At 40.1% G+C, this 19123-nt stretch overlaps 1 protein-coding gene across 5 annotated transcripts in view; it reads right to left on the bottom strand.

Annotated features, from left to right (window-relative positions):
• LOC140187285 (protein sidekick-2-like) overlaps positions 1-19123 on the bottom strand; it is a 971472-nt gene that overhangs the window by 288878 nt on the left and 663471 nt on the right. For all 5 annotated transcript variants that reach the window (XM_072242443.1, XM_072242442.1, XM_072242441.1 and 2 more), the window contains exons 10-14: positions 18095-18211; positions 12556-12723; positions 9000-9102; positions 5298-5474; positions 2116-2252 (exon numbers count right to left, since the gene is read on the bottom strand). In XM_072242443.1, coding sequence (XP_072098544.1) covers positions 2116-2252; positions 5298-5474; positions 9000-9102; positions 12556-12723; positions 18095-18211 — 702 coding nt within the window. The remainder of the gene's footprint in view (positions 1-2115; positions 2253-5297; positions 5475-8999; positions 9103-12555; positions 12724-18094; positions 18212-19123) is intronic.

The raw sequence follows: 19123 nt of genomic DNA on the forward strand, positions 1-19123 counted from the left end.
AGCTCTTCAGAAAGTAGAGAAAAGGCAAAATTTATGTCAGCAAAAGTCAACAGTTCTCTTTCAAAAGGCAAACACGAGGAATTCTGCAGATGCTGGAGTTCTCTTTCAAAGATACTCCCTTGGGAACAAGAATGACTTGTTTCCACTCCCCTTTTGTGAGTTACGGGCTGGCTTGTGAGGCCAATATGGAAACCACAGACTCCCCCACAGATGAGGAAGGAGGTGGTGGACAGAGTGGATGGGTTAGTAGCTTGTTAGGTAATGTGCTCCATCCACCACTTACACAGAGCTTCTGAATGCTTCTGTTGCATAGTCTCATTGTCTTTAATACCATCCAAAATACTCCTTGTCTATCTTGAGTGCTCATGGGCCAGAGGTTCCTCAGAGTCAGCAAGGATATTGCATTTCTGTAAGGGTTCTTTGAACACAATTTTGGATCCTCTGTGTTGGCCAAGTGTTCCCAACCTTTTTTTTATGCCATAGACCAATGCCATTAAGCAAGGGGTCCGTGGACCTCAGGTTGGGAACCGCTGGGATAGGCAGACATTGGTGAAATTCACTTCTGCCAGCGTGGCCTTTGCTTGAAAGAGGAAAATTGGTATTTGAAGATTAAGGTAGGCCTGGCAGAACAGTCATGGTCCTAGTGGACATCAGTAATCCCTGCCACCTTGCATGCTTCTGAGATCTGAAGCTAGCCACATCAGGCATCTCAAGGCACTGGAAAAATACCAACAATACTGCTTCTGCAAAATGCTCCAAATGAACTAATGTCAGCTTTCTTTTCTAGGTCAGCATCGCCAGCTCTGAAGCACTGCTTATTTTCAGTCAGTTACATTGGACAGGTCATATTTCTCACATGCACGACACTCTATTTCAAGCTACATTGTGGGGGAAGATTACCAAGTGGGCAGTAAAAACAAATCCCTTGTAATCAGATGTTACATTGAGCAAGGTAGGATCATAATTAACCAGATTAATAGCTGTAATGGTGAGAATGGATAAAAAAAATACACTATTTAAATATGCTTGTGACTAAGAATTGTTAATTACATTGGAACTTTTCACATGATGAACTTAATAAAATTAGATTCTATAGAAATGAATGAAGGGACTAAAAATTAACATTAATTCTCAGTTTTTACAAGAGAAGCACTTATTAATAATAATTGTGATAACAGATTTCAACATCTGTATCCCTTTGCATCCTCATTTAATATGCTAAGAATGATGCAGGAATTTAATCAGGGTGCTGTAGAATTTACTTATTCCAAATTAGCTCCAGGTGACAAGAGACAATTAAGTTTATTGCTGCCCTCTGATAAAGATTGACACATCACATGCAATCTGTGGCAGGATAGATGATCACTGATATACTTCTCCGATTATTCACTGGGTGTTCCTTTTCACTCATTGTAATTACAACTTTGCTGCTACAATTATCTTCAATAATACACGACACTGGTCACGTGAGGCCAAAGATACAATGCTTCTGTATTTAGTTTGCGTATTGAAAGGAGTGAAAACTACAAGCATCGCCAATGTCCAGCATTTTATAGCTTGTATAATGCAGACAGTCCCAGCCACAATTCAGCACCTCAGTGAGCAGTGATTGAGAACACCCTGGCTGTCCCCTAGTTCCCCATCAAGCTGCAGCTGAACCGCCATTAGTTCATTAGTTGGTGTTCAAATGCATTTCCCCACGTACCTAAAAACGGGAATATTGCTGAAAACTAATTTAGAACAGATTTATATCCTGAGATGTGATCCTATTTATTTTTCCAACTGTGTGGCTTCCTGGAATTTTACTCTTAGAAATTCTGTGATTTTTGGCATAGACCTCATGGGCTGGAGAGTCTGTTTGAGTGCTGTACTGTTCTAATTCATTCACAACTTTTATTTTTACAGAGTCACAGAGCACAGAAACTGGTCCATGCGACTAAGATTCCCATCACAGCTGGACCCACTTGCCCAAGTTTGGCGCCATATCCCACTAAAACCCCCTGTCCAGGTACGTTTTAATTTGCTATTATTTTTATTTTCATTTTTTTTTTCAAAAGGTTTGCAATGCATTAGAATGAAAATGGTGTAAAAAATGTGCTGCTGTTAGGGACTCACTGTTTTCAGACACTTCCAAAATGTAGTGAAGCAGGGGGCTATTCCCATCGAAAGCTTTTGCCCAAGTCAACGAAATGGCTCTCTTTTCACTGGTGCTCAAATGAGCAGCCAGGTTTTCTGGGGCATGGGGCAGCTGCCTGCAGGATGAAAGGAAAGCAAGGAAAAGAAGATAAACAAATCAGACTGCAGCTTGCATATTAGTTTATCCCTCCAGATTGACTCTGATATCTCTGAGCCTTACCATGCAAGACAGCATTAAAATTCAAGTGAAACATATTCTGAAACATTTATCCTAATGACAGCAATTAATAATTCTGATTGCAGCTGACTCTTGTGCACTGATACTTAATATAAATCTGTGTTCATGATTAATCATTAAACCACATGAAAGCATCCTTACAGTATGACAGGGGTGTCAAACTACCAGCCCGTGGGCCGCATCTGGCCCGCGTAGGGGTCCAATCCGGCCCACGGGATGATTTGGGGAAGAAAAAAGTATATTCACGACTATTTATTATGTATCTGTACGGCAGCCGCTCTCTCTCCCACCGCTGTCTGTGCCGCCGGCTATGCCGGCAGCTTGTTGTGTGTACTTAGAAAACAATAGGTGGCAGTTAACCACCTGCTGCGCATAAGCACCTACCACCCTGCACTCAAGACCAGTTCCATTGTCAGAAAGTATAAACACAGAGAGTACTCAGGTAAGTGACACCTGTAGCAAGACTGAGACTGTTTGCTGCTGTGGTTCAAGATGCTTTCCAAGAAAAGAAAAGTTGACATCGAAGGTCGGATATTCAACGCTAATTGGAAAGATTGTTTTTTCTTCTGTGAGGTCAAGGGCAAACCTGTTTGTCTGATATGCTCGCAGCAAGTGGCTGTGGCAAAAGAGTACAATATCAAACGGCACTATGAGACGTCACATGGAGAAAAATATGACAAGTACGCAGGACGACTCAGAACGCAAAAGGTAAACGAGCTTGAAGCAGCTCTGAAAAAGCAGCAATCACTGGTCACCAAAAGTCGAGAGACTCATGATGGAGCTGTCAAGGCCGCTATATTATTGCCAACAAAATAGCTGCTGCGTTGAAGCCATACTCAGAGGGGGAATTCATCAAAGCATGCATGCTGACGGCGGCTGAGCTGGTGTGCCCTGAGAAGAGACAGGCTTTTGGTAATTTCAGCTTGTCAAGAAATTCTGTGGCAGAGAGAATCGGGGACCTTGCAGGAGATTGAACAGTCAACTAAAAGACAAAGTGAAGTCATTTATTGCCTTCTCTATTGCAATTGATGAGAGCACTGACATGACTGATGTAGCTCAATTGTGAATATTTATTCGTGGTGTTGATGCATCTTTGACCGTCACCGAGGAGTTTGTGGAGATGGTGCCCATGACAAACACCACAACGGCGAACAACGTTTTCTCCAGCCTCGGCGAGGCCTTGGACAGACTGGGGATTGACTAGAGTCACGCTGTCAGCGTGGCAACAGATGGTGCACCGACCATAGTCGGGGAAAAGGATGGTGTTGTTGGGAAACTCAGAGGGAACGTTCAGACAGAGAATCCAGAGCAGGAATTCTGGCATTTTCATTGTATTATACACCAAGAGGGGTTATGTAGCAGGAGCCTGAAAATGGACAATGTCATGGATGTAGTAATCAAAACGGTTAATTTTTTTATTAGAGTCAAGTGACTCAACCATCAGCAATTTGACACTCTTTTGTCCAAAAGTAATATTGGACACAGCCTACCCTACCACACTGAAGTCCGTTGGTTGAGCAGCGGGGTTGTGTTCAAATGTTTTTTTCAATTACGTGCAGAAATTGGACTATTCGTGAACGAGAAAGGGAAGCCAGTGGCAGAGTTGGATGACCCAGACTGGCTCCATGAGTTTCAGAATCGTTCCCAAATCTTCACTCAGCTCAAGAAGGAATTCTCACTATTTTGCTCGCCGTTTGCTGTCAACGCAGCAACAGATGTGCTGGAGGAACTCCAAATGGAACTAATTGAAATTCAGTGTAACTTGGGTTTGAAATATAAATCTGAGACTGTGGGTCTGGACTCATTCTATCAATACCTGGGACCGATGTACTACAAGATGACAGACTTTGCCTCAAAGATCCTTTGCATGTTCAGGACAACATATCTTTGTGATCAAGCATTCTCCATAATGAACATTAACAAATCCAAACTGCACTCGCAGCTGACACACAGACATCTAAATGACATTATGAAAATCACAACTGCCCAGAAACTGGTCTCTGATGTTGACAGGCTGGTTAAAGCTAAGAGATGTCAGGTGTCTGGAAGCAGCAAGTGAAAAATGAGTGACACTGTTCGATGCACTATGACATGTAAGCAAAATGAATTATGAAATATTGAGTGTCATAATATTGGGATTCATTCATTTTCTGACTATTCTATTATTGTAAATGTGATCACTTCAATAAAAATTGGAGGCTAACTGTGTTCATTGTCTGACTTTGATTGCTGGAAGCAGGCTAATAAAAATTGGGTGCAGTTGTGTAGCCTACATTTTCAATTTGTTTTGTTAGGTCTACATTTGTGTCTGCTAATATTCGATTTTAAATGGTTTATTAATGAAAAGGGTGTGGCTCCCAAAACAATCTTAGCCAAAATAGCATGTTTTTTTCTCTCTCTCATCACAACTTTCTTGTAGCCTACGACTGTAAGTTAATACCAATCATAAAAATAATGCTTGCTAGGCAATCTTCTTCATAAGAAACGAAATTTGTAAAGTGAAACACTTTGTAGTTATAGCAGAGACTGAGACACATGAGAGCAGGTTGAAAAAAAGAAGGTAACAAAAGCTGTGTGAACATGCGCGCGAGCTTTCATGCATGCACAACTGATCCGGCCCACATGAAGTCACATTTTGCCCAGTCCGGCCTGTGACCTAAAATGAGTTTGACAGCCCTGCAGTATGAGGTCTTTGCATGATAAGTGGTGGCAGTTTCAGTCCATTCCGTTGCTTTATCTAGTCCAAATGTAATTGATACATTAAGAATTTCCTCAAGCACTGAAATCCGTTGATGCCTTTTAACACTGACAGATTTATGCTGTGGAGTTATCCCAGATTACCCTTTTGTTTTTGATGGAAATATTGTAGACCACCAGCAGAATTCATGCACTTTCAAACTGTTTCAACACACTCCTCACTTACCTGACTCTGACTTGAGCACTGCGAGAATCATTCCCTCCTACGGACAGCACTTTACAGGTGTATAAGCCAATGTCGCCTGACCAGGTCTGAGAGATGTATAACGTTCCGACTTCATCAATCCGCATACGTGGAATGGCATCCACATCAATTGCAGCCCCATTCTTCTGCCACACGTGTCTGCATCAAAAACCAGAGGGTATCACAACTCTGAACATCATTGGCTTGACACCATGAAGAGATTGTAGTGAAGAAATAAAATAATACATTTGTATATTTCCCCCTATTTTTATTCATTGATTTCCAATAGTAATCATCAGGAGGTGAACAGGCTGGTCTTGGTTATCCTTCTTGAAGCTAGATATTTCTACACTCAAGTTCAGATAACTCTGAAAGCCAGTGTTCTAATGGAGTGTGTGGTTCCAGATGAATCACGAAATGAGAGAAGGTGCCAGTCAATTGGGTCACGTTCAAATTCCGAGAAAGAACAAATTACTGGAGGAACTCAGCGGGCTATCAGTGAAGGAAAATGAATGGTCGACATTTTGGATCGAGACCCTGCATTGGGGCTTCAGATATATCCCCTGCAGTTTCTTGTTTCTTAAATGTGGAGAGAAACCTTTTTGAGATGCTGAGGACAACTTTGCAGATTTGTTTGGGAATAGGGGGACTAATTAGTCATTAGCTCTATTAAAGTCATAGTAACTGAATAGCACAAACCATTAATTAACCAAATGACGAATTAGAGTTTCATTCTGTATTATGCTGCAAATGCAACATGTTCCATGTTTTTAATGGATCCTGGTAGTGCAACCTGTTATGTTACCTGGCAGTTCACAATAACTACATAAGTGCTTTGAGTATCCCTCTTTTTAAGACCCCTTTTACCCCAAGCCACAACTATTCTTGTTGTTTAGTGAATGAGCATCTGACAAGCCTGAGTGATTTATTTATGAATTTAGTGGCAGAAACAGGGAAACCTTTGTCACTATCACCTACCACTGTGCCGTCTCTACTGGCAGCCACACCGATCATACCCCAAGTCACAAACATTTTTCTTGTGACTCTACATAATCACTTAGATAACAGGTACTATAGCTACTCTGACTTGCTGGAACCTCTTTAGTGTCAGCCTGGGATTTACATCTCCTGCACTAGGAATTATAGTAATCCCTTCCAGAAAAAAAAACTCGGTATCAACTATTGTGTATTTAACACTTCAATAATATTTTTGTTATCAACAATATATTCAACCAATAATCAACCAATATATATATATTGGTTGATTAAGCAGTTGGTTGATTAATTACAGGATGTATGTAAAAGTAAGTTAATTGCATACATCGTTATCCTACCACGTGATACGTGCACGCCTCGCGTAAAGTAAAATCAGTTACACATTTCGGGCTCCTGTCTTCCTTTGAATTAATTTAATGTTTTGAAGTTACAAAACAAAATATCAACCTCTGTTCCAATACAAAAGAGGTTATTGCTCTGAAGTTTCCAACAACACTGGGCACATAAATTGGAAAGTAAACTGAATTCTTAACTCCATAATCAATTGTTACATTCTTCTTTCCATGACTGTGTCATTTATCAACTGCATTAAGAAGGCAGAGAGTATCACTGCAGGAGATTTTATATTGTTTGAAGATTTGGAACTGTCAGTTTTGCAATAAGGATTAATGGATAGATAGATAAGATTTCCTCAAGCCTAACCCAAGCTGTACTTGAAGCCTTAGAAAAGATACAGTACCCAAGGACAGCACAGTTAGTAGAATTGCTGCCTCTCAACAATCTGGATTTAATCCTGATCTCTGGTGCCATCTGTGTGGGGTTTGCATGCTTTGCCTGTGACTGCACGGAGATGAAGCACCTGTGACTGTGCGACTGAGCAACACACACAAAATGCTGGATGAGCTCAGCAGGCAGCATCGGTGGAAGGAAATAAACAGTCGATGTTTCGGACTGTGACGCTTCATCAGTCCTGATTGGTGTCTGAATTGTTGAGAATATGGGGAAGATTGGGATTGCTCTGTGAGTCAGCATAGATATAATAGGCTGAATGGCCTTTATCTACATAAGAAAATATGGAACGTGCAGTTCTTGACAATGACAGTAGTTCTCACTATATACGATGCCTTGCAGAAGTGCTCAGCTCCCAACACTTCGTTGACATAAATGAGTATTATCAGCAGGGATTTTGATCAATTTGAGAATTTTTATTTATTAATCACATGCTTGTTTCACAGCAGAGCCCAAAAAATAGGGAAAATTGTGTCGCATGAAAAACTAATAATTTAAAAACTGAAATGTCAGCAGTTCAAAAGTACTCATCTCTCTTTGCTCAGGACTTAGTTGAACCACTACTCGCAGCTATTAGAGCCAGCAGTCTTTTTGAATAAGTTTCTATTAGCTTTGCACAGCGTGATGGAAAGTTGCTCAAGCTCTGCCAGGTTGGTTGGGGAGCAGCAGTGGACAGCGTTCTTGAGGACAGCTCAGGACTTTGACTCGGCTACTCAAGTGGCTTAATTTGAAGCCACTTCATGGTTGCTCTGGCAGCGTGCTTTGGGTAGTTGTCCTGCTGAAAGACAAACGTCCTCCCCAGTTTAAGCTTTCTGGAGGAGGATAGCAGGTTTTTATCCAGGATTTCTCTGTATTTAGCAGCATTCAATCTTAACCAGATTTCCAGTCCCTGCTGCTGAAAAGCATTCCCATAACATGATGCTACCTCCTACATACTCTACAGTTGGGATGATGTTACCAGGCTGATGCACAGTGCTAGATTTATGCCACACACACCTCTTAGTATTGAGGCTAAAATGTTCCACTTTAGTCTCGTCTAACCACAAGATGTTCTCCCATTTCTTTACAGTATCTTCTAAGTGATGCTTTGCAAAGTCTTTACAGGCAAAGGTATGCTTTTTAAAACCCAGAGTTTCTTCTTTGCCACTCTTCCATAAATACCCTTTTTGGGCAAGACCTTTGAGATTGTGGATCCAAGAACTTTATCTCCAGTTGCAGCCACTGATTTCTGCAGCTCACTCTGATTGACTGTTGGCATCACAATAGCCTCTCTTACAAGTGCCATTCTTCTCTAGCAACTAAGTTTAGAAGTGGCAGCCTAACCTGGGTAGTGTGGCTGTGGTTTCAATTTTTCCACTTTTCACAATGGACTGCACTGAACTCTGAGATACGTTCAATGCCTCTGAGATGGCCTTGTACCCTTCTCCAGATTTGTGCTTCTCTATTATCATTTCCCTGGCTTGTTTGAATGCTCCTTTGTCTGTAAGTTTGGTTTGGCCTGTAGAAAATCTACCATACTGTTGGACCTTAGAGAGGGGGCATTTATTCTTATGAATTCATTGAAAACAGGTGATCCTCCAATTTTCCACATCAACAAATTGGGTGAGCTGGTAAGGTATATATTTCACCTGAGGAAAGTTAGTGTAGTAATTAGAAAGGGGATGAATACTTTTTCAGCCTCATAATTTTGGTTTTTAATTTTTAGTAAATTGTTGACAGGTTTTGGAATTTTTCTTTTGATTGGACATGATACACAATGTTCAAAAAACCCTGCTTCAATATATTTTAATTTTAGAAAATGAGAAAATATTCGTAGGGCCTGAATACCTTTTCCAGGCACCGTAATCACAAACTACTTGTGGATAAGGACAGCACAAGTCTTTCACCAAGTGGTCGTACCTGATTGCCACATTAGGGTCATGGGTCACACCACAGGTCAGTACAGCCATGGTCCCTTTAATTACACTCTGTTCCTGTGGGGGATTTGTGATACGCGTGCGAGCTGCAAAACAGGATAAAAATATTAGCTTCCATTGGCAACAAGATGATCCACATTAGGATGAGGTGACACACTGGTAGCAGAAGAACTGAGTCCTTTGACATTGTCAGTTCCAGGCACTTATTAATAATGGCTGCGATTTGGGATGGAGTCTCCAGCTGGGTGGGGGAAGTAAAGGAAATTGTTCCCCAGGACACGTGCTGGTGGAGATACTCAACAAGATGGATATTAAAATTATTAATTTTATCCAGTTTGACCCAGAAATGGCTGAGCTTCAGAAACAAGGATCCTGGTCTTGTTATTTTGTGTCCTGATTTGCAGAAATCATCAAAACCTGTAGGAGTGTGTACAACACCTGACCCATAAGAGGATCCCACCCAGCCAATCTCACCCCTTCACTTTGAGCAGCACTACCCCTGGACCTGGGCTGACAGTCAATTAAACTACACCTCAAGCTGTCAAAACTTTTACAGCAAATCAGCGTTTGGGAAATGTTCAAAGGCCAGTAAACATTAATTATACCTGTGAAAAATGTTTTAATGTTATTAGCAATTTTTAAATGATTAAAGCACAACATGAGAAAACACAATTACCTGATATTTACAGTACCTTTGGTACTTGAAATAGTTTTCAGTTGAAAAGAATGGAAGAACTGAATCGATACCAAATGCAACATGCTGCAGATTCACAGTGCTTATACAAGAAACTGGTCCTCCACTGACAAGACACAGTTAGAGCGTTGTGGACTTCTCTGAACATTTAGGAATTCCAATAAGTTTGAGTGTTGTGCATTACAGTGCTCATGCACAAACAGTAGAGGGCACTCTAACACTACCTGCCAATTAGCCTTTAAACAAAGACACTGGAGCCGCTTAATAATGTTTGACATTTTAATATAATTAAATTGCTTGAAATTATATAGAAAATATCATATGGAATTATGACAGCTTCCACAAATTTATTGAAATCACTATCACTGCTGTTATCACTGATTCTTTATTTTCTCAGAATTATTGATATGGGGTTCCATGATTAGCAAAGCAGAGAGACTACAATGTTGAGGTCACCTTTGGTACTACAGATTTCACAGGTAGGTGACAGAGAGTAGTAATGAATGGAAGATGTTTTGATTGGCCCTACACTGCCAGCTCAGCTTTTTGTCAAGCAAGCAAATAATGCTGAATGACAACAGAAAAACACTGAAAGAAAGTCAATATTTCACATTATGATTTTCCATCAGAACCAGGAGAAACAATCCAAATTGTGGTGATGCCAGCTGAGAGTGGAGAGTGAGGGCTTGTTTACTGCAGCTGCTTTTTTTCTGGAGGAGATGTAAACGGAGGGAGGTGAACAAGGCAGAGGAGAGACAAATCAAAAGTGCTGGAGCTGAGAAGTACAAATTATCTGAAAAATTCTGGAAATGCCCAGCAGACCAGGCAGTACATATGGAGGGAGAACTGAATTAATGTTAAAGTTGATGACTTTTTATCAGAAATTGCTTGTTTTCTCACATACTGGAAAGTCTGGTGAATTGAACATTCTGAGGTATTTGTTAAATCCTTAGAGCTGTAATATACATGGTCAAAAGATGAGATGCTGTTTCTCATCCTGCATAAGCCTTTTCTGGAATAGTATAACAGGCTAAACACAGAAAGGTTAGAATGGGATTGAGAATTAATGTGACAGGCAACTGGGAGCTCAGGGTCATTCAACCTGCACTTAGTATCCCCAATGTAGACAAGGCAACACTGCGAGCACTGAATGCAATTCACTAATTTGGAAGAACAAGAGAGTTGCAACTTTACTTGAAAAGATTGTTTGAATCCCAGTTGCATAGGAAGGTACAGTAGTCTCAGTAAGGGAGTCGGGTTAGTGGAGACATTGAAGTGCCCCATAGAGCTGTGGATGGGATGGTCTCTTCAGAGGGCCAAAGGGGATAGAAAAGGGAAGATTTCTCTGAATGGAATCACATTGAATTTAACTCCTCAGTAAAAACCCATATAACATGCCAGGGTGATGGAAATCTGTTAAAATATTAAGTTCATTGGCATATTTGTATGGATGGAGGAAGAAAGCAAAGGACAGTAGCAGATTAAATGGGAGAACTATACTATGGCTGATTACAAATATGGGGAAGTGTGAGATCTGTCATTTTAATCTGAGTAAAACAAGATGAAATCTTTTCCTAATGACACAGACTTAGAATTATGGAAGATCTAAAGGATTTGGATGTTCACACCAAAAGCTAGCAAAAGAACATTATAAATAGAAACAGAACTAGGTCACATGAGCTCTTAAGCCAACACTTGCCACTCTGCAATTAATCTTAAAGCAATAATACAAAATAATTAAGGTCTGTTTATACTACACTGGTTCATATACAAAGTAGTTTTAGTCAGTTCATGTACTGAGTAGTCTTAATATGCAGGTCTATATGAAAAGACTATTTACAAATGTATCTGTTGTGTGAGCCTATAACAGAAGTGTGGAGCAAAGGAAATACAAGAAACACATTTTTACTTACAGATGCAGAATTAACCATGGCTTATGAATTTAATTCCAAGGTTTTGGAAAACTATTCCACATACTAGCCAATTATTCCATGAAGTTCCTCAAATCTTGTTCTAAATTTTGGAATTCACCAGTTCAAAAACCTGTTTTTGATCTTGATTCCTCAGTATAATTTATAGTATTGTTCATTTATTCTACATTTATTTTAATTCTCCCATTGCAAGGCTATATATAGTAATTCAAGGTGCCAAGTCTTCCCTCAAATACTAAGTGAAGAATGAATCTTGCATCCCTTTTCAATTACTCTCTCTGACTTTGAAGGTTTGCCTTATCTTTCAGCAGCCAAAAGCAGGCAGTTCATTATAATACAGGTATCATGTCTTTCAAAGTCAGCTCTGGCCTTGAGAGTTGCCAAGAAATTCACTAATATCATATGCCAAGTTGCAAGCTTTAGGCTAACTGTTGGCATCGCAATACACCTGAATCTGTTTAGTGATGAGACGAAGCCAGGTGGAAAAACTTCAATCAGAAATGCTAAGTAAAACCCACAATGGATTAAATACCTCCCGAGTCATTATTGACATGAATATTTATTATTCAGTTTGGCTCATGAGGCTATGCTAACTACATCTGCTTTGCATATACAGAATAGACTGATTATAAAATAGAATTCTCCCTTGCTTAAATTCCACAGGTGGCCTGTACAGGAAAGTAAAAGGAGATTGCTTTGTTCAAAATAATCTCCTTTTGGTCTCCATTGTGTTCATATCACAGCTGCTGCTTTGGTACTAATGGACTAAGCAGGGAGATGGAAGAAATCTATGTTTTGTAGATGGGCTTAACAACTGCTTTGTTCCAGTTTCCAAGTTTCTGTCAGTTTCTAAATTAATATGGATTATTAATAGTGGTAAGGAATTAAGATTCATATACATTGTCCTGTCTTACCCCACACAATGAGATCTCCTGAAGCCTCGTCCACTCCTCGAGAATTTGTGGCCAGGCACGTGTAACTCCCAGCATCTGAGATGTGAGATGGGCTGATGAGAAGACTGCCGGATTCCAGCAACGTGAAACGAGGTAACTGGACAGATCCACTTGCAAGCACTTTCTCTCCTGTTTGGAAAATGGAAGAGATCATTGGATTCTGCAGCTCCAGATACCAAAGGGATTCAAAATACCACCTCTGTTAAAAAGGACCTGAAAATTTGCTCATAATTCTAGATCAACAGACTATGAAAAGTATAGTTTTTTAAACAAGTAAATTTATTTCTGTCGGTAAATAAGGACAGTAAAAAATCAACAGCTGTGGGGAGGTATGCAAAGGGGTAAATTCAAGTTCAAAGTAAATTTACTATGTTACCTAGTTTTCAGTGTGAAAAGATAGAGACCATGGACATGTTGCATCATTCAAGGGACATGCACAGGGAGATTGCAGAGATGACCAACTGGACCAAGAAACAATCCAGCACTGGCATTATTCAAGACAAGGACGGGACACACTCTTTGAGAATGACAAGGTGGGAAGTAGATGGATGGAATACATTAGGGAATTGTACTACGATGCTAGAAATGATCAAGTGAGTGAGAAGAGTAGCCATTGGAAAGTTAAAAACTGGTAAAGCTTGTGGTGTAGATGGTATTTCAGCCAAAATGTTGAAATGCCTTGGCGACTCGGAGGTTGAGGAGATCACGAGGCTTTGCAATAAATCTATTCAACAGGAAAGTGGCCAACAGATTTTGTGGTGTCAGAGTTTGTCATGATCCCAAAGAAAAGTAAGATCACGAAATGCTCAGACTTTAGAACTATAAGTCTTATAAGTCATGCCTCCAAGATCTTGTTATTAATACTCCTAAGCAGAATAAAAAGGACAGTTCTTAGTGAAATTAATGAGTGCCAGAGCAGATTTATACTGGGTAAGGGTACACGTGAAGGGATTTTCAATTTGCGAATGATTGTGGAATGAGTTTTAGGAATAAAAAGACATTTACATGTGCTTCCTGGATTACGAAAAAGCTTTTGACCGAGTCAATCATGAACAGCTGGTCAATTGCCTGAACTCATTGGGGCTGGATGGGATAGATGTTCGACTGATTGTGAATCTGTACTGGCATCAGAAGGCAGTAATAAGAACTAGTGGTGGGAACTCACCAGAAGTTGAGATCCAAAAAGGGGTTCACCAGGGCTGCATTATCTCCCCTTTATTATTTAACATTTACTCAGAGGTGATCTTCAGGGTGTTGAACGATGAAGTTGGTGTCCAAATTGGTGGAGTGACTGTGAACAACTCGAGGTATGAAGATGATTCAGTGTTGTTAGCCAAGACTAAGGACGAGTTACTCAGAATAGTAGATAAGATATATGCTGAAGGAGAACGATTTGGAATGAAAATAAATGCTGCAAAGACGAAGATGATGGTAGTATCACGGAAGAAAGAGGTCCCCAAAATCAGTATCAAAATTAACGGCGTAGGCATAGAGCAAGTCAAGAAGTTTGTGTGATTGGGACAGATGGTCACAGAGGATGGGAAATGTGATACAGAAATGAGACGAAGAATTGAGATTGCAAGATCAACGTTCTGGAGCCTGAGTGATGTGCTGTGTGGCAAGAGGTTGGACTCTGGGCTGCGTTGTAGAATTTGGAAATGCTACGTCTGGAGCAGTCTGTTGTATGGAGTCGAATCGTGGACCTTATGAAAGGAAGTGCAACAACGACTGGAGGCATTTGAAATGTGGTGTTTAAGGAGAATGCAGAAAATTCGATGGGTGATGAAGGTCAGTATTATGAAAGTGTTGAAGAGAGTGAGGAGATAAAAGGAGTTGCTGAAGAATGTTTAGAAAAGGAAGCTGGATTATCCCGGGCACTTGTTAAGAGGTGGTGGACTGCAGAAATTGTTATTGGAAGGGATGATAGAAGGAAAGAGGGAAAGAGGAAGGCAGCAAACCACTTGGTACGATAATGTGAGGCAATGGACTGGGTTGAGTTATGCTGAGGCCAGAAAAAGAGCGCAAGATCGAAGAAGATGGAGGTGCATAGCCGCCAACCCCGGATTCGGGACGGCACCCACTGACTGACTGATTATGTTACTGTAATTGGAGCACCCAGAGGATACCAAAGTGGTCATGGGGAGAACATACAAACTCCTTACAGACAGCGGCAGAATTGAACGCAGGTTGCTGATATTGTAATAGTGCTATGCCAACTGCTACACTAATGAGCTGCCCTTTTTTCCTTGTAGACATTTACAGGAAAAAATAACATAGAATTTTTCAAAAAAATACTGTACATAAACAAAGACTTTCAATCAACCAATGTGTAAATGAAGTAGGTCTGTGTATAATATAAGACCATTGGTCAGCTTATAGTCCCAAGCTCAAAACAAAGAGAAATCAGAAAATTAACAGGTAACAGACCACCCAGAAAAATCAAGCTCTGCATGAAAAGTGACTCAAGGAAAATGGTTGCTTCAAGTTTACACCTGTGATAATCCAAGAATCTGAGAATATTTTAAATTTGAAGCAAAAGATAGCAACTTCTTTGGAAAAGCAAGAATTGATAATGACCAGCACAAGAAAACTAGTTGTTGCTAGAAGTGGGTTTAGGAACTGAAAAAAAGAGACCCTAAAATTTAGTCAAATAACAAAAATGCACAATTCAAAATGCATAATTCAAAATGCATTTCAAAGACCTTTAATACTGAATTTTTGAAGAAGTTTAATGATGGACGAACTCCGGTTCTTGAAGAGACAGTCAACACATACTGAACTGAAATGAAATGAAATTGCTGCCTGGAAATTGCAACTTTGAAGGTCTAACGGGCTCCTTCATTTCTAACAAGATAGCATACAGAATTTCAGTTGCAGAATGGAGGGACAGTCTGCTGAGAGCACCTTAGGTGTGGAAAATTGTGTTTCATTCGTAGAATATTGCTAACAAATATAAAAATAATGTAAGATACGTATGCTATTTAGCACCAGCTGATGTGAAAATCAAGTATTTCTCGGATAAAGGGTTATTCAAATGGAGGATGGCCACATGCAGTTTTGCAAATACATAGCTTTAAAAAAGATGCATAACATGACTCACCATTAATTCACAGAATGTGAATAGAACATTATTTAAGGCAAAATAAACTGCTGTGGGTATCATGATGCAGCAATCATCTTTAAAGGAACATGCAGCTCATTAGATCCTTTACATTGTGGTGTTCGGGGGGAGGGAGGGCGTGGTCGACAGCCTACTCTAGCATTCCTAGTGGCTGGCGCTATTTATTGTTCTTGTTTTCAACTGTTTTCGTGGGATTATGGTGGGATGTTCAAGTTAATTTATTGTTACATTTTAGCTTGGGTTATTCAACGATTCACATGGCGTGTCACCCTGACTGTAACTGGGGTCTGTAATAATCACTTCCCCTGTCTGTATGTGACTGAGTGGGTTGTCTCCCCGGGTCGTAGCACCCTGTCTGTTTTTGTGTTTGTTGCAATAAAAACAGCTGTCGAGTTAAATGAGCTTTTCTCGTCTGTCATCATGGACCAAATGCTCGCCGCAATATGGTAGTCCTCGGGTTTACATAAAGGTTATGTTCCTAAAAACTGTCCGTAGCCTGACTGCTCCATAAGTCAGATATGTCCATTTTTTTTACCAACACTTGCTGTTATTCTTTAAGTTCATTAAATAATCACTATTACAATTTCCTTAATTAAACTGATGGCATATACAGGTATACTGTATCCAGCCATTAATGAATACCAGATTGAAAATGTTTTAAAATGTATGGGAGAATATTCATAAAGTTAGATTCCCATAAGTCTGGGCATCATGACCTGGGGAATCCCTGTATAATGACAACGATAAAAAACCGCTTATAAAGTATTTGTAATGCCTCACTTTGGAATGGAAACAAGCTATTTATTTTAGTCCAGTCATTTCATCAGAGTTCTAGTTGGAATCATCTAATTATTACTGGCACTGTTTGCTGGATGTATCAGGCAGACAGGGCCATGTGCCACCTACTTTATAAGGCAAATGCTCAGTCTCATAATGATTGAAGTGGAGTTGGCCACAGCCGAACACTTGAATGGACTATGATTTTGTCTTTTTAGCAGAATCTTTCTCACTGTTGCTCACACTAAATATGTCACCTATACTTCAAAGGGAGATTAAGTGCTAAGGACTTTTGGAAGTGGGGTCCTTGGAGGCATAAGTACCCTGTCTGAGAGGGGATTGTCCAGCTGCTTTCAATTCTAGCGTGCTACCATTTGTGTTTGGAAAAGACAACAGACAAGAGTTGACCTACAGTGGCCAAGGTTTTGCAACAAACACGATAAATCCTCCTAACTTGCCTAATTTATGAACTAAATACATATGTAATTATTCATTATTATACATATATAATATTCCCACAGTTTAACAACACAATGTCAACTTTGATCATTTTGCACTAAAATGGATATTTTTTGTTTTAACTGAGCATAATTTATGTGTTTTAATGTTTTTTTCTTGCGAGTGCTGTTTATAAAATGTTATGTGTCTCTTCTGCTGCTGCAATTAAGTTTTTCACTGCACCTGTGCATACATGTACTCGTCCACATGACAATAAACTTGAATTTGGTGTGTTCACAATTTCTGGATAACTGGAATCTGCCAATTCAGCATCAATCATTACAAGGCCAATTTTCTATAAGCATGGTCTATGGAAATCAACAGCGGAGACAAAATAGATTCCTTTGACTGAAAAGGCATCCTCAGAGCTAGACAGGGTTGAGAAAATAGTCACAAGGATGTTGGTGGGACTGGAGGGCTTGAGTCTTGAGGAGGGGCTGGATGTAGTGCGACAGTTTTCCCTGGATTAAAGGAGGCTGAGATGCTTATAAAGTTACGAGTGGCTTAGATGAGGTGGATGGTCACGGTCTCCTTAACCAGGGTAGGAAAGTCTAAAACTAGTGAACAGGTTGAAGGTGAGAGGGGAGAAGTTTGAAGTGAATTCAAGAGGCAAAACTTTCACACAGAGAGTGAATGGGTCGGTGGGGAGGGTGGGAAACAGGTTTGTTTTGCTGTTGTTGCCTTGTTTTGTTGTTGCTGTTTGTGTTCTTCTGCTGAGCATTGGGGGCGTGCTATGTTAAAACCATAATGCACGGCGACACTTGCGGGCTGCCCCCTAGGTGGTGCTGGTTCTTAACACAAACGGTGAGTTTCACTGTTTGATTCGATGCACATGTGATAGGTAAAATGAGAATTTGAATCTGGCAGGTATATGGACCAAGCTGCCAGAGGAAGTGGCAAGGGCAGGTACAATTACAATATTTAAAAGATATTTGGTCAGGTACAAGGATAGGAAAGGTTTCGAGGCATGTGAGACTAATGCAGGCAAATGGGGCCAGCTCAGGAAGCAAAGACAAGCTGGGCTGAAGGGCCTGTTTCTGCGCTGTATAACCCTATCGCTGATGAAAAATGACAGAAAGAAGAGCAGCAATTTTTAATACTTACCCCTCTGCCAGGTGATAGCTGGCCGCGGTGCCCCCAATGTTTCACATGACAGAATGACTGACAGCCCATCAATCACGGTGCTATCTGAAGGCCCCCTGGTAATATTGGGAGGAATACCTGTAACAACCAAACCCACGATTTTTCTCACGTTACTTAATTGAAATAACAGCATTAATTTATTTTCTGACAGCATTAATTTAATTGATGATAAGTTTATAAAATAGATTCCGTGTTGTTGTGTAAGAGCCAATAATAGGAAAAATTAGTTTCTTTTCACATGCCACTGTTTTAAAATGACAATCAATAAATTGCACTTGCTGGAAATCAGAAATATTACCTCTGTTCCTCTTATCCCAAGTTACTTACTAACCTGCTGACTCCCTTCAAATGTTGTCATTTTAATCCATTGTTTGGATTGCTAGCTGGGGCATTGGAATATGTCACAGATTAAACCGCAGCAGTGCATGCAACATTGTGATTGATGGAATATTGAGTGTGTGCTCCTTTAGGAATTTAGAATGAGATCAATTTATACATTCTGCAACAAAGTTTAGGTGAAGTTTCCTTAAGTTCTGCCTTTCTGTTAACATAACAACAATATTTACATATAGACTATATCTGAGTTACAAGGCATATCAGAATGGTCCACTTTCTCAATGTCATTATGCAATCCCTGCTGAGTGGCGATGAAATTAAGGTTGCTTCTCTCCCTGAATTCCTTTCCTGACAATCTTCCCACTAATGTTTGTTTCTCTGCTGCCCTCAGTTTGTCTGATTGTCTGCCTACAGTTGGTCTCCTAGTTCCCAGAGGGCCTTGCTGACATGTATAAGTGAGGACTAACCTTTGGAAACTACTCACAGTAAGTTGTCAAGTGAGTTGATGCCCATGGTTAGACCTTAAGGAAAAACATCCAAACTAAACTGAAAACTGCAATGATAAGAGAAGAAGCAAATCTCAACCTATTAATAGTTTAGGAGCTTGACCTTGTTGGAATTTCAAGTATGAAGCCACCATTGATAGCACTGCCA

Source organism: Mobula birostris, chromosome 24 (genome assembly GCF_030028105.1).
Source record: "Mobula birostris isolate sMobBir1 chromosome 24, sMobBir1.hap1, whole genome shotgun sequence".
In the NCBI taxonomy this organism is placed as follows: Eukaryota; Metazoa; Chordata; class Chondrichthyes; order Myliobatiformes; family Myliobatidae; genus Mobula; species Mobula birostris.